Source organism: Cyprinodon tularosa, unplaced genomic scaffold (assembly GCF_016077235.1).
Source record: "Cyprinodon tularosa strain WSP-4 unplaced genomic scaffold, ASM1607723v1 ctg853, whole genome shotgun sequence".
NCBI lineage: Eukaryota > Metazoa > Chordata > Actinopteri > Cyprinodontiformes > Cyprinodontidae > Cyprinodon > Cyprinodon tularosa.
Window position 1 is genome coordinate 207,224 of NW_024039622.1, and position 16,210 is coordinate 223,433.

At 40.1% G+C, this 16,210-nt stretch overlaps 2 gene segments (V, D, J or C); both read left to right on the forward strand.

Moving 5' to 3' along the window:
- Window positions 1-8,567: 8,567 nt before the first annotated feature.
- Window positions 8,568-9,292, forward strand: LOC119775170. The segment is given in 2 exon segments: window positions 8,568-8,632; window positions 8,786-9,292. Coding segments are annotated over 2 exon segments (528 nt in total).
- A 3,333-nt stretch (window positions 9,293-12,625) lies between these two features.
- On the forward strand, window positions 12,626-13,424 carry LOC119775169. The segment is given in 2 exon segments: window positions 12,626-12,769; window positions 13,054-13,424. Coding segments are annotated over 2 exon segments (414 nt in total).
- The last annotated feature ends 2,786 nt before the right edge of the window (window positions 13,425-16,210 follow it).

Genomic DNA, 16,210 nt, shown 5'->3' on the forward strand with positions numbered 1-16,210 from the left:
GCTCATTAACTGTACTGGTGCAATATGAAAAATAAATGTTTGTGTTAAAACTACGCTTACATGAGAAATGTAGCTGTACATCCACAAAATATAGGCTACTTTGTTTAATAAAGTGCAAAAAAATAAAAAAATTTTTAAAAAGCCCCTAAGGGGTTCAAACAACAGGCCCCCCCCCATTTCAACAAATGAGGTTTTTTTTAGACTGATTTAGACTAGTTTTTTCTGCCTTTTAAGACAGGAAAGTATAGCAGTTAAAGTTGCTACTTGAGAAAATACTGAACCATAGAGATAAAAATAGCCCTGTGATTCAAATTATAAATTGTATTTGGAATAAAAATGAGAGAACTAGGGGTGGTAAAAAAACACATCCTCCAAAGACAGATATTTACATGGGAATGTGGCAGATAATTAATTGACATATTACTGATCTTGCTGGATTTTATTCTGCTTTACTTCCATAAATTGCAGGATCTTCTTTACTTTATCTTTGCCAGAAGATTTAAACTTTAAAAGCCTTGCCCTCATAATTTGCAAGTTAATTTATTTATAAAGTAAATATAAACGCTGCTTAAGCTAATTCAAATGAAATTAAAAGTAAAATAAGTAGCCAACCTTATCACTGTCTGTAACCTACTCACTGCATGAAAAGTGGGATTTTCGTCAATATACGGCACTGTAGATTGTCGTGGAACTTCAGGTTAGCGGCAGTTTACGGCAATTTGCAACCTTCGCCGAAAACTCCCGTAAATTGTCAGAAATTGACGTGGAATTTCTTAGGCAGTGTTCCCCCCATGCCTCCCCCCCATGGAATTCTAGGGGAGGCTTTAACATGTAAATGAACATGCTGTGAGCTATACAAATGCAAACCAGGGTTGCAGGAGGGGGTTTTACCCCCCCCCTGCAACCCTGGGTAAGAAAATCTCTGATACAAAGAGATCAGGTATAGCCTCTTACATTTTAGCTTGAATTGATTTATTTAATTAAAGTATAGAGACCAAAACAGATCTTTAGCTGACAGAGCAATGCATTTAGAGCAGTAATTTTTTTTTTTAAATTTGCATTTAAGATAAAAAATAAAATGTTGTCTGTCAATATGCTCAATTCACAATTACTTAAGTGGAAAAGTTTCAAGAAATGATTCTGAGATGATTCACTTTATAACATGGCGCATTATCCTGTTGGAAGTAGCCATCAGAAGATTGGTACACTGTGGTCATAAGGACATAGGTCAGCATGCTAAATTGGTTTTAAGTGGCCCAAAGTGTGGCAATAAATATCCCCCAAATAGATGGTAGAAATAGATCAGGCTCAGTATAGCCTAATTATAGACTCTTACATTTTAGCTTGAATTGATTTATTTAATTAAAGTACGCTAGATTACTGTGTATGCAAATGTTATGTAAAAAAAAAATACACAAAATAATTTACTTCAAAAATTAGTTTTAATCAGAATCAGTTGGCTGTAATGGTTAATTTTTTTTTTTAGATTTCCACTTTTTTTTTTTTTTTTTTTGTTATTGAATATATAAGAAAACAATAACAATCTCAAATAACAAGTCAATAACAAATATTTCAATACAAGAAGAAATATCACAACTCCTGCTTCTGAAAAATACTATTAAATGCACAGGCTGGAACAAAGTATAAAATAAAATAAATAAAAATAAATAAAATAATAATAGTAGTTAAAGTAAATTAATCCGTGGGGACTACCAACTGAAATTCTTCAATTAACTCAAACAATTTAATTGCATTTAAATTCTGCATCTTTCTCAGACATCTTTTGAAAAGGGAAAGTTCATTTTTGAGAGCAGAGATTGAGAGGGAGCATTTTGCATAGCGACATTTATGGATATAATACTTTGTTACAATTATTAGAATATTGATTAAAAATTCCATTTTTTTTTCTTTAATGGATAAACCGAATTGAATGTTTTGCCAGGAAATAAAATCTAAATTTATTGTTTTAGAAGACAGAAAGGTTCGATGTTGATCCCATAAGTTTAATACTTCTTTACATTCATAAAAAAGATGTTTAGTTGTTTCCAATTGAGTTGTACAAAAGCCACAATTCTCAACATTAAACTTAAATCTCTCTCTTAAAAACTCATTTGAAGGATATATGTTATTTATTATTTTAAATTGTAATTCTTTATATTTAGGAGGAATTGGGAATTTCAAATAATTTGTCCTAATTTTGACTATCATAGATTTCTTAAAATTTTGTAAGAGAGCTGTGCTTTTTGTGCTTCCTGGGTACATATTATTTATAGAATATTGATTCAAAAACTTGTTGTTGCATTTATTATCTCTAATGTCCACCTGCTCAAATTCAATCTTATGGAGACAAACAATTGCAATTGCAAACAATTTATAGGAGCGACGCGAGCTCTTCTCGCGAGTCCTTCCGTATAACAATGACGTCGTATGTGATTGGAGGAGCCTGATGAGCCTTCGGCCCCATCGTCCAATCACGTGTGAGCTTTTGTGCACTACGACTTCTCGCGAGACCAGCATATTAGCAGACATGTTTGTGTTACTACACTTAGAAGAACTTAATCTCCAGTTACCGTGTTTGTATTTTGTTGTTACGTGAACAATGGCTGCACGACGTCTCGCGTTCAACTCGCCTCCAACTGCTCTTAGTCCACAACTTTCGGCCAGCCCGCAGACTGACGAGAAGAAACTGCTGATTGCTATCAGCGGACTGTCTCGTCAGCTTGCTCAACATACTGCCGACATGAATGAGCGCTGGAGAATTCGATGCACTCCAGGTTTTAGTCCTTAGAGGACAAGATGGCGGCTCTGCAGTCGACCAACTTTGCGGGATATACAACTCGAGGAAGAGAAGACGGGTGCACAACGCCACGCTAGTGGTAAATATAAGTTCGATTACTGGTAGCTATGCTAAAAGCAGCCTAGCTTAGCTAGGCAAGCTAAAGACAACCTAGCCTAGCTAGGTAAGCTAAAAGCAGCCTAGCCTAAAGCTTTATTAAAGTGTATTTTTTGTGATTCACAGGATGCAGTATGCCGTCTTAACAACTCGGAGACTAATTGCAGGCGCTATGAACCGGAGCAGGGGTAAGGTTTAAAGAATATGCTTTCATTCTGCGGTAAAAGGACATGGATACGGATAAATACCGACCATAGCTGTACTTTTTTTTTTCACAGACTACAGTCGCCTCACAATGAGGCGGTGACCTCCTATTTGCTCGGATTTGCACGATGTTGATAAAGACGACATTGTGTGTAAGTGACTTGTTTTAATGTTTTCTCCTTCCTTGTTACTGTGACTTGCGTTTGATTTTTTTTTTTTTAATTCATACCTCTCTCATTTAATTGTTTTCCAGCTGCCTGTAAGACGTATTATGAGACGGTATGCAGGAGCTTCAGATACACGCTGCTAGCCAGCACGCTGCGTTCGGAGGCTGCCAGGCTATCTGCTCGGAGTCGGGCCAGAAGAAAGAGGGTAAGACTTTATTTGGTGACTATTTTTCAGGTGCATTGATAGATGTGTTGTGTCCATATGCAGTGCGCTGATTCATAGTTTTTTTTTTTTTTTCAGCTGCTGAAGGCGAGGCAGAGTGTGCTGGCAGATGAGGAAGTGGAACTCTGTAAGTCCGCCACTGTCGACCTCATGTCCGACGAAGAAGATGGCGGCGTCGTCGGCGGTGTCTCTGGATGGATTGTACGGTCGCCGCCATTTCGTAGGCCGGATCTCACTGAACTCTGTGTTAAGCTGCAGTCCCGGTTAGAAGCGATGCCGAAGTACAGGGCCACGCACAGTATGCGTCTGCACATCGGACCTGCCTCGGAGGGAATGCTGCCAGTTACCTCCAACCCAGATGAAGCAAACGGACCGTTCACGGAGTTTTAATTTTTAGAAACGCATGTGTTTGGATACGCGTTGTATATATTGTGTGTGTTTCAATAAAGCTCTTTCTTTGCATAAACAGCTTCCTGGCAAATGTTCATTTCCTGTATAAATTCATTCATGTCCTTGATGGTAGCATAATAATTGTGTAGTAGTGTAGGATAACATAAATACACAGCATATGAATGAATGAATAAATATATGAATATATATATATATATATATATATATATATATATATATATATATATATATATATATATATATATATATATATATATATATATATATATGAATAAATATATATATGTAAATATATATATATGCCAACCAATCACGAGCGACTTTACTTGTTTAAAAAGAAGTGGTTTCGTCCAATACTCAGTAAGAAAATTAAAGCCTGGCGTGGCCACGTGTGGTTTTGCTGCAAATCACGAGCGATTTCATTTGTTTGAGAATAGTGGTTTCAGCCAATACTGAGAAGGTTATTCAAGCCAGACCTGGCCAGCCGCGCGGGTTTGCTGCATTCATATGCTAATTAGGGCCATTAGTACAGCTGATCGCTCTCCACATACGTCACGGTACGTTTTCGACAATTTGTGGCACGACAAACGCGGACAAGCACGGGTTGCAAATTGTCGGAAACTGACGAAAATCAGGCAGATCTGCGGGAGTTTACGGGGGTTTACGGGGACGAAAATCTCACTTTTCATGCAGTGACTAACACGGTAAGGAAAGCATCAGATGAGCTACCTGAGAAACTAACGTAACGTTTCCCCACTTTAAAACCAAACAAACATGGTGGTTCTGTGCCATGTTCATTTGTTTTGACAAAAGTTGCATGTTACGACTTTTTTCACTGTACAAAGCGCAGGCTATTTTAATTATTGTGATCAATTTGCGCCGTCAATCCCGGTGCATGCGCGCTTCATTTGCAGTCTGGACGCTGAGGCTCTGACTGCAGCGCTGAGAGGGACTCCTGCGGGAGCGGGGGGAGGCGCCCCGCGGGAGAGTAGGAATGATACATGCGTTCACATAAGAGTCTCCAAAAGCCGCCAGTGACACCGTAAAAAGTCGCCAGATTTGTCGCTAGTCGCTTTTTTGAAAAATAGTCGCTGGAGGGGTCTGAAAAGTTGCTGAGTTGGCAACACTGCACCTGCGGCGCTGACTCGCTCTGCCTTTTTTCTTCTCCCCCCCGTTTCAGTCAAGTGGATGTGATGACGGCGGCGGCGGATGACGGATTAATCGCGCGACACAACTAATCGATGATGAAATTCGTTGCCAACGCTTTTAAAAGTCGATTTTTATCGATTTTAACGATTTGTTGTTGCAGCCCTAGTCCAAACCCCCTGGAGAAAACAAAGAATCAACAGGTAAGTCACTTTCTTAGTACCAAAGTTATTTTGCACTCACTTCCAACAGACCAACATTTGCTAAAGTTTCTAAACAGTTAACCTTGCTTGCTCTTAATATCAATTCTCTATTCCACAGAAAACTAGCCCAGTTGTTAATGGAGAGCAGCTGTGGAGAGCCCGGAACAAAAGGCAACATGCTAATTACTTAAATGCACAATAAATATTCAATAAATATTTTAAAAACCATGTGTGCAAACTGTTCTTTGTGTGCAAATCTATGCTTAAAGTGCAGTGCAAGATAAAGCGTCCTAGTGCTAACCAAACTAGCTTTTAATAAAGTGCAAAGGTCCCTTTAAAGTGCTACAAGCTATTTACAGAAAAATCAATTTCCATAAAAATAGTCCCAATAATGAAGACCTCTTCATTACAAATTTGTCAAATGATTGACTTAAACATAAATAATTTTTAGTTAATTGATTCTTCTTTTAGTGAGCTAGTAGTGAGCAGTCATGAGGATTCCACTAAGTAATTTTTGGTCATAGTTTGATAATCAGAATGTAATGAGCATATGAGCATATGTTCTTAAGGCTCCCACCTCCACTCAATATCTGAACATTCTGAAAACTACTAAAAATTATTAAAATGGTCTGATTTGCAGAAAGTTGGTTTTGAACTGTCAACCGTCATGACTGAACCTTGGTCATTCTGGAGATCTGGACCTTGAGCCTTACCTTTCCATGATGGCTTCCTCTTCTAATGTGAAGCCCCAGGCAGCTTCATGGAGAGAGAACGATATCCTGTGGGTTGTGAGGTGGACGCTCACCTTTGTCCTTTAGAGTGTGTGTGGGGGGGTCACCATGTACTGGTGGAGTCCATAACTTGTTAGTAAAATAATCTGATTTTTTTAGATTGTTTTTTTTGTGTGTTTTCTTTCCCATTTGAGTTCCGTTAGAATTTTTAATGATGTGTATAATAACATCTTTTGTAAGGGCTTTCTAGCGTAAAATGTCTTAGAAGAGAACAATAATTGAAGGTAAACAGTTCCTCTGTCCTTTTATTGAAAAATCATACATTTTCCACAGTTTTTGTTTTTTCATCTGGTTGGAAGTTGTGTCTAAGCAATCTTTTGGTTAAAGCCACCAATCTACTTTGGTCGTGTTTTTACTCAATCTATATTGGTGAAAGGGCAAAACAATACAAATTGGTCATATTGGTCAAAATGAGGGTTAAGTAGTGTAGCTTCTTTTAAAAGCATCAACCATTGGAATATAAGGCAAAGTCTTACAGCTGATGCCACTTGCAAAAGCAACTGTTATTCTGAAAGCATTAGTACTAAGTACTAATATCACAAGAGTAACCAGCAGCTTGCTCAGATTCTTATAACTAAATTTTTCTACTAACCAAAATAGTTTTAACCAACTAGATTGGATGGCTTTACAACCAATCTATTCTTAGAATCTATCCAAACTCTATCCAACTGACAGCAAATCTGCTACAAACTCGCCCACATCATGACTGAACACTGAGGCTGTTTAAATGCCTGTCTAAGTTTGCAGCAAGCTGAAAGACTTCCTGAAGCGGCCATGTTGTATGGCGGTAGTGAAGCTTTGAACGTCATTGATTTTTGCAGCTTCACTAAATAAAGCAAGCCTCAATAGGCGCTTCTTAGAAACGCCCCCTCCACCACTCCACACACACCTCGAAGCCTTGGCTCATCTCATAACATCACTACTTTAAACCTTCATAATGCTGTTCTTCAACCTACTATCATATCTCAAGTCTTAAAACAAAAGAATGAAAGGATAAAACAGATGAAAGTATGTTAGAAATTATTGGTAATTATCATACTCTGGGATATGACACGTTTTACCATAAGATTTGACTTGTAGTACTTTGACAGAAGCCAGTAACATAGTGAGAACTGATGTGAAAATCTTTTCTAACTTTCTTTTGTGATTATTTTTATGGATTGTTCTCCCCCTTTGGTTTTGTGCTGTCGTGAGATTTAAGATGCTTTTCTGGAGGTTCTGGTTCTGTCAAGTCATTCATTCTTTAATCTTGGAAAACCACTGGGAACCGAATTTGCATCTCTTTCCTGACCTGTTCTCTGTGCTGCAATGCATTGCTACATCATATTCTGCACTTTCATCTAGATTTCAAATTGTCAGGTTGAGTGGAGGTTTGAAGAGGACCCAAATGCAAAAACGCAAGCTGAGGTGGTTTCTAGCAGATTTAATGATGAAAAGGTGGCAACTGAAGCAAAAATCCAAAAATAACAAAATAGAGAATTACCTAAATACTGAGAGACATCAGGGGAAAAACACACAAGGAGAAATAGAAAGGAACTGTCAAAGAGTAACTGAAGGGGAGTATAAATGGGAAACTGAACAAAAACCAGCCTAGTTAGCAGATTGGGAGCAGGTGTGGACAGAAGAATCTAGAAGGGAGCTAGGAGAAAGAAGACTGCCACAAGAGGGCGACACAGGGTAAACAAGAAATACAAAAGAACTCAAAAACAACCACAAAACACCACAAAATGGGAATGACACCAATTAAACTAGAAAACACAGATTAACATGAATCAGAGTGAAACTGAAAACCCCAAAATAAAACTTATACAGAACCAAAAAGATTTGAATCTTGACAGAAGTGAAAACTGTGTGATCTTGTTCTTCCAAACCTGGAGAACTGCAGCCCTCTAAAATAAACCTCTCTCAAGTGAAAGTAATATTCTATGGGTGTTTGATGTTCTTTTTTTGAAAAATAAAAATGCCTCAAGCATTGCTAAATCCTAACGTCTGGGAACCATATATTCTTCTCTAAAGGTGTGACAAAGTACTAAATAATGTTCTCTTATTTTCACAGGAAGGAATTTAGGAAAACTTTTACCTGTTGTTTTCCAAATTAGCTTAAATTTCTCATGAGAAGCAGAAAATGGCAAGTCAAGACAGTTCTCAACTTCTTGCAGATTATCTGTTATTTTTGGCCAAGAATTCATTTTGCTGATTCTATTCTCGTTTGATTGACCTGCCAATCAGGATGTTAGTTTTACTTATAAAATGGTGGGGAACTTTGTGCCTTCCTTTTATGATCAACAGAGGACAGAAAGATCAATCTCTCTCTCTTCACAACTGCAATCATCCCACTGACTGAGTCCCAGCGTAAGAATGAAGGAAACAGTAAAATATTTTCTCTGACTCCTCCCACCACTGCTGGGTTCAGCCAATGAGATGGTTTGTGTTTGCTGCACTAAAAGCAGCTTGATGTTGAGGAGAAGGTCTGTGCACCAGAGAAGCTTCTTAGTCTTTATTCTGCTGCAGTGGAACAACATTGTTCCTCTGCTGTCTGACTCTACCTGAAAACATGTTACTTTACTTCTTGCTGCTTTTCTCTCTCTGCATAGGTGAGTGTTAGAGCACAGAGAAAAGCTTTGCTCTGATTTTCTCTATGAACCTTATCTTGATCACATGTGGAACTCAGAGTGAAGAACCTCTGCTGAATCTCTTCATGTTTGAATCTCCTGCAGACTAACTGACATTAATGACTCCTTTTACAGCCATGGGCTCCATGAACACCATCAAACAGGAACAGAGGGAACAAGCTGTTTCAGAGGGAAGAAGCACCAGTTTGAGCTGTGAATATACTGGTTCTATCTACAATATCCAGTGGTACCGACAGCAGCAGAGATCCAGACCAGAGTTCCTGCTCTACATCACAGAGGCTGGAGAGATTCATCCAGTTAGGTCTGATTTCTCTGCTAAAATCAACAAAATGACGAAACAAGTGGACCTGCTGATCTCCTCTGCTGCAGCGACAGACTCTGCTGTGTACTACTGTGCTGTGAGGCCCACAGTGACAGGAAACACCAGAACTCTGTACAAGAACCTGCAATACTCCACAACATCCACTAGAGGGCATCACACACTGTTCCTCCTCTATGGTTTGTTAGGATTCAGTCTGATTGTTTGTGCAGCTGAGAATAAAGCAGACATCAGAGTGTTTGCTGCATCATTGAACTCTATGATGAGAAGGTTTGGATCATAAAGGAGGGATGATGGAGGCTCCAGGATGGAGGTGCAGCCTCTGCAGGACATCAGCACCATGGACAGAGTTCTGTTCCACCATCTAGATGTGTTTCAGTCCAGTTCTGCTTTGATATTCTTCATAGAGTTTTATAATAATAATAATAATACATTTTATTTGAAAGCGCCTTATCAAAACATCCAAGGACACTGTACAGGCAGATAAAACATTAAAAACAGGAAGCTAAAAAAGTACAAGCATAAAGATGCCACAGAAAACAAAACAGCAGGAAGTAAAATAAAGCCAAAGGAAGAAAAGGAAGAAAACAACATTGGAGTGATGCATATGAACTAGATGGGATAAGACTGTCTGAACAGGAAAGCTTTGAGTCTGGATTTGAAAAGAGGGAAGGAGTCCAGAGTACGGAGATCCGGAGGGAGGGAGTTCTAGAGGTGGGGAGCAGAGCGACTAAATGCCCGGTTCCCCATTGTGACCAGACGGGCCGAGGGAACGGAGAGCTGGAAGGAGTGGGAGGATCTTAGGGAGCGGGTGGGGGTTTTAACGTGAAGGAGATCTGAGATGTAAGATGGAGCCAAGCTGTGGAGGGCCTTGAATGTAGTTAGGAGGAGTTTGAAGATGATTCTTTGTTTGATGGGGAGCCAGTGGAGTTGTTGCAGGATGGGAGTGATATGATGAGAAATGGGGGTCCGAGTGATCAGGCGTGCTGCAGTGTTTTGGAGGAGCTGTTGTTTCTGGAGGGACTTGTTTGGAAGGCCAAAAAGAAGTGAGTTACAGTAATCGATGCGTGAAGTGATGAGACTGTGAACAAGGATGGCGTTAGTTTGGGGAGTGAGGGAGGGACGGAGACGAGAGATGTTACACAGATGGAAGTAGGCAGACCGGGTGATGTTGTTAATGTGGGACTGGAAGGAGAGGGTGCTGTCGAGGACGACACCCAGACTCTTAACCTGAGGGGAGGGGAGGACAGTTGAATCATTGATGTAATCGAGAAGTTATTAGCTTTGGAGAGAGTGTGAGGTGTGCCTACTAGGAGGACTTCGGTTTTAGAGCTATTCAGTTTGAGGAAGTTGGATGAGAACCAAGAATGGATTTCTTGGAGACAGAGGGTGAGGGAGATTGGTGGGAGTGAGGCAGATGGTTGAGTAGAAAGGTAGAGCTGGGTGTCGTCCGCGTAGCAGTGGAATTTGATATGATGCTTACGGAGGATGTAGCCAAGAGGGAGGATGTAGATAATAAACAGGAGGGGCCCCAGGACAGAACCTTGGGGCACACCAGCAGAAACGGGGAAGTAGATGGATTTATGAGATTTGAGTTGTATGAACTGTGTCCTATCTGAGAGGTATGAAGTGAACCAGGTTAGAGGGGTGCGGCTGATACCAATGGATGATAGTCGACTGAGGAGAGTGGCATGGGAGATGGTGTCGAAGGCTGCTGTAAGGTCCAGGAGAATGAGGATGGAAAGTAGTCCGAAGCCATAAGGAGGTCGTCAGAGATCTTGATGAGTGCGGTTTCAGTACTGTGCAGAGGACGGAAGCCAGATTGAAACTGTTCGTTAATATTATTGGACATCAGGTGGTTGTGGAGTTGGGAGGCAACAGATTTTTCCAGAATTTTGGATATGAAGGGTAGATTGGATATGGGACGTATGTTATTGAAGTCGGTGGGGTCCAGGCCAGGTTTTTTCAGAATTGGGGTGACTGTAGCGGTTTTGAGTGCAGAGGGGACTGAACCAGAGCTTAAGGAAGAGTGGATGATTTTGGTGATGAGAGGAGCAAGTGAAGAACAGCAGGATTTAACCAGAGTGGCCGGGAGAGGATCGATCTGACATGTGGAAGGTTTGGATTTATGAATGAAGTCGGAAATGGCTTGAACAGATGGAAGGTCAAAACTGGAGAGGGTGGTTGCAAAAGATGGGTAGGGGGTAGCCGGGTCGCCTCCAGAAGCTGCAGCTCCAGATGCGGTCAGGTGTTTATGGATATCTGTGATTTTGGAGACAAAAAGGACATAAGTTTATTGCAGAAGTCATTGGATTGCATATGATGGGGAAGGGAGTCTGGAGGTTTGGTGATGGAAGTGAGAAGGAAAAAGAAAGTTTTGGAGTTGTGGCTGTTGGAGTGGATTAAGTTAGAGTAATATGCAGATTTGGCAGAGGAGAGGGAAGTCTTGTACAGTGCAATGTGATCCTTGTACATATTTTTATGAATGGTGAGTCCAGTTTTATTGGCAAGGCGTTCCAGCTGACGACCGCGAGATTTGAGGTGACGGAGGGCTGGAGTGAACCAGGGAGCTGAGTGAGTGAAGGAGACTGATCTAGATTTCAGAGGAGCATGGATGTCCAGGAGAGTATGGAGATTTTGATTGTAGTGGGAAACCAGTACATCAGGTGAGCAGCAGGCAGATATACTGGGGATATTACTGATGTCAGAGGTGAAGGCCTCAATGTTGATGTCCTTTACATTCTAGAAGGAGATGATGCGAGGGAGGGTGATTTTAGACAGGGGGAGCTTAATGTTAAAGGTAATGAGCATGTGATCGAAAAGTAATGAGCATGTGATCGGAAAAAGCGACGGTATGGGATTTACAGTCAGAGGGGGTGATGCCAGAACAACAGACTAAATCTAGAATATGATTTTTACAGTGAGTTGGGAAGTTGATGTATTGATGTAGACCGAAGCTTTCCAGGCAGGATGAGAAGTCTCTGGAGAGAGAAGCACTGATATTATCCATGTGAATGTTGAAATCTCCCAAAATATTCAGATTATGGGAGAGGGTTGAGAGATGTGTGAGGAGCTGAGAAAAGTCAGTCAAAAAATCCTTATTATATTTAGGAGGACGGTAGACGGTGGTGATAACTGTGGGAGAGGGTCCGGGCAGCAGTGAGGTGGAATATTAGAAAGAACAAAAAACAGGAGCAGCAGGAATTGGAACAACCTTCCAACTCTCACGATGAAACAATGCAAGACCTCCGCCGCGTCCAGACGCACGAGGCAGACAAACGTAAACAAAGCCAGGTGGTGCAGATTCGTTAAGAGAGATAAAATCATTAGGAAGCTGCCAGGTCTCTGTCAAACATAAAAAATCAAGATTATGATCCGCAATGGCGTCTCTGATTAAAAATCACCCGCACTGTCGGACGAATTCTAGAAGACAGAACAGATGTTGTGAGGAAGATGATGTCTATTATCTCTCTGAAATTGAGCTTAAAGCTGGAAAAACAGATGCCTTTGAAGAATCAGTTGTCTGACCCATTAACAAGCTGCTGGACGCCTTTTCTTGCACTGTTCAACTCCATCTTCTAGCTCCACCAGAGGGCGCCATCATCCAGTAAGCTCTCCTTGTGCTCTGTGTTCCAGCATTGTGTCAATAATAAGTGTTGCTGTGAAGAGAACAATAGTCAGACTGAATGTTGAACATCAGCTAGTTTCTCCTGCTGATTTAAACCTTGTTGGACAGATGGAACATTGGCTGTGGATTATTCTAGCTGCTCTTTTCTTTGGTAAGATAGAAAGCTCAACATGTTTCCTCTTCAAACACTTGAACACATTACTGAGCTCTACATGAAGAGCTTTAATGTTCATTCTACAGAAAATCAGAGCAGATCATTTCTGCTGCCATTTGTTACCTTGTAGAAACACCTGATATGGTTCAAAGTGACAATGATCAGAGAAAATGACATCTATTCTACATGGAATAGAAGTCTTTAAAGCTGCTGATTGTTCTCCTTTAATCAATCATCTTTATTGATTCATCTCTTCCTCTGCATGTTCTGTTCTTCCTCAGAGTGTAAAGGAGACTCAGTGACGCAGACAGAAGGACATGTTGCTGCTGCTCAAGGAGAATCTGTGACTCTGGGATGTATTTTCAAAGCCAGTGGTTCAGATGATGCTGTGTTCTGGTACAAACAAGAAGAAAACAGCTTCCCAAAGTACATGCTGAAAGAATACTATCAGAATATTGAAAAAGCTCCAGAGTTCAATAAAGACAGATTTAGAGCAAAGGTGGAGGACTCAACATTCAATCTGACGATCCAGGATCTTCGTCTGTCAGACTCTGCTGTGTACTACTGTGCTCTGAGGCCCACAGTGACAGGAAACACCAGAACTCTGTACATGAACTGGCAGAGTACATTAAATCATTCTGATGCTGTGTGAAAATGTAATGCAGCTAAATTTAATCATCGTGACACAAGTTTCTTAATCCTGTTTCATTTTAAGATCATTTCATTTCCCTGCATTTGTTACAGCAAGGGGATTTGACCCCATAGATCAAAGACGCCTCCTAAGATCAATTATTATATACACATATAGCTCTATATATATATATATATATATATATATATATATATATATATATATATATATATATATATATATAGAGAGAGAGAGAGAGAGAGAGAGAGCTATATACATATATATATATATATATATGCATATATAAAACTAAATCCAAGTAAAGTAATAAATCCAAGTAAAGTGATATGTGGCGTGCAAAATAAGTGTATAAATGTCAATTACAGAGGGGGAGGGGGTCTGAATCACTTGAGGGAGGCGTTATAGAGATTCAATTTTTTTCAGTTCAGTTTATTTATATAGCGCCAAATTCACAACACATGTCATCTCAAGGCACTTTACAGTTCAACCAGATCATACAGTCAAATTGATTCAAAGTGTTCTATCTAAGGAAAACCAGCTGATTGCATCGACTCATTGACTCAAATACAATCCCTCACACTAAGCATGCTTGTAGCGACAGTGGAGAGGAAAAACTCCCTTTTAACAGGAAGAAACCTCCAGCAGAACCAGGCTCAGTGTGAGCGGCCATCTGCTGAGGCCCACTGGGGTTCAAGGAGACAGAAGCAGACATAGAAAAAGAAGCATAGATACAAAAGGCAACTGTCAACCAGCTCCACAGGCGGCCCCGTCCAGGAAACACACAGCCAGGCAGACGAGCTCCGAGCCAGCTCCCATGTCAGAGGATGAAGAGAGCACATCCAGTTAGTCACAGTCAGAGAAACAGGACTACACTGGAAAACAGGCCAAGCTCCAACATCTAGAAACAAAGGTGTTGATGGCAGCAGCACAGCTGATATTTCTCTCCAGGATGGAGTCACAGCCAAACAGGAACAGACCAGATGAAGCTACTATGAGAAAAAGCAGAGAGAGCAGAACGTTAGAGATTGATCTAACAGATTCTGCAGAGTGGGAGAATAGAGATAGAATGAAGCAGAATGATAAAAAAGGGGTCCCTATGTCCTCCAGCAGTCTAAGTCTATAGCAGCATAACTATAGAGATAGCTCAGGATAACCTGAGCCACTCTAACTAGAAGCTTTTAAAAAAGGAAAGTTTTAAGCCTAGCCTTAAAAGTAGACAGGGTGTCTGCCTCACGGACTAAAACTGGTAGTTGGTTCCACAGGAGAGGAGCCTGAGAACTAAAAGATCTGCCTCCCATTCTACTTTTAGAAATTCTAGGAACCACTAGTAAACCTGCAGATTGAGAGCGAAGTGCTCTGTTAGGAACATAAGGAACAATCAGATCTCTGATATCAGATGGAGCTTGGCCATTTAAGGCTTTATATGTGAGAAGGAGGATTTTAAATTCTATTCTGGATTTAACAGGAAGCCAATGAAGAGAAGCCAGGATAGGAGAGATATGATCTCTCTTTTTCATTTTCATCAGAACTCTGGCTGCAGCATTTTGGATCAGCTGAAGGCTTTTAACTACAGTTTGTGGACTTCCTGATAGTAAAGAATCACAATAGTCCAGCCTTGAAGTAACAAATGCATGGACTAGTTTCTCAGCATCACCCCTGGACAGGAGATTTCTCATTTTTGCAATATTCCTCAGATGAAAGAAGGAAATTCTAGAAACCTCTTTGATATGGGATTTAAATGACAGGTCCTGATCAAAAATAACACCAAGATTTTTGACTTTATTATCTGAAATCAGTTTAATCCCATCCAAATGAAGTGACTGACTAATCAGCTTCTTTTTCAGAGACTCTGGTCCAAAGACTATAACTTCTGTTTTGTCTGCATTCAGAAGCAGAAAGTTAAGAGTCATCCAGGTTTTTCTGTCTTCAGACATGCCTGTAATCTATGTAATGGGTTAGCTTCACCTGGATTATAGACAGATATAGCTGGGTATCATCAGCATAACAGTGGAAAATAATCCCATGCTGTCTAATAATTCTACCGATTGGGAGCATGTATAAAGTAAAGAGAATTGGTCCTAGCACTGATCCCTGTGGTACTCCACAGGTAACCTTTGAGCATGTTGAAGAGATTGATGACCACAGGTTGGAATGATTTCCTGTTCCTTATTTGTTTGGTGATTAATAATGTTGCTGACAGCCATAGTCTAAATTACTAAATTGGTGAAAGACAACAAGATTTTTAACAACCAGATTCAGGAGTCCAACCTTTTAGGTAAGAGGCTAAAACCCTGGTCAGTTAGCAAAATATAGTTATAATCATTCAACTGAATATAAATAACTAGTTTTTCCCTTGATTTGCATTATCCAATGAATTAAATATAACTTCCAGTTCTAGTAATTTAATATAATCTTCTGTTAAACTCACAACAACGGCTATGTTATATCATGCAATGAGCTAATTTAGGGTGACCATATTTTCATTTGGGAAAACCAGGACACCTTGGAGCGGGGGGGCGGGGGGGGGGTTGATTGAAAGAACAAATGTCTCTTGCTCCGTGATCAAAGGAAATGTTACTTGGCGCAGAACAGTGGTGAAAATTGGAAGTTCAGTTTAATATAATACAACTCTGTGAATAGTTACGTCTGAAATGAATGAAAATAGTTGTTTTAATGGTTATTGAGTCAGATATTTGGCGGTAATGTTGAGTTTGGCTGTAATTTAAGGAAAGATTCTAATAGATCTGCAGAGTGGGAACTATAAATCTGATAGGAGTTAAATTTTT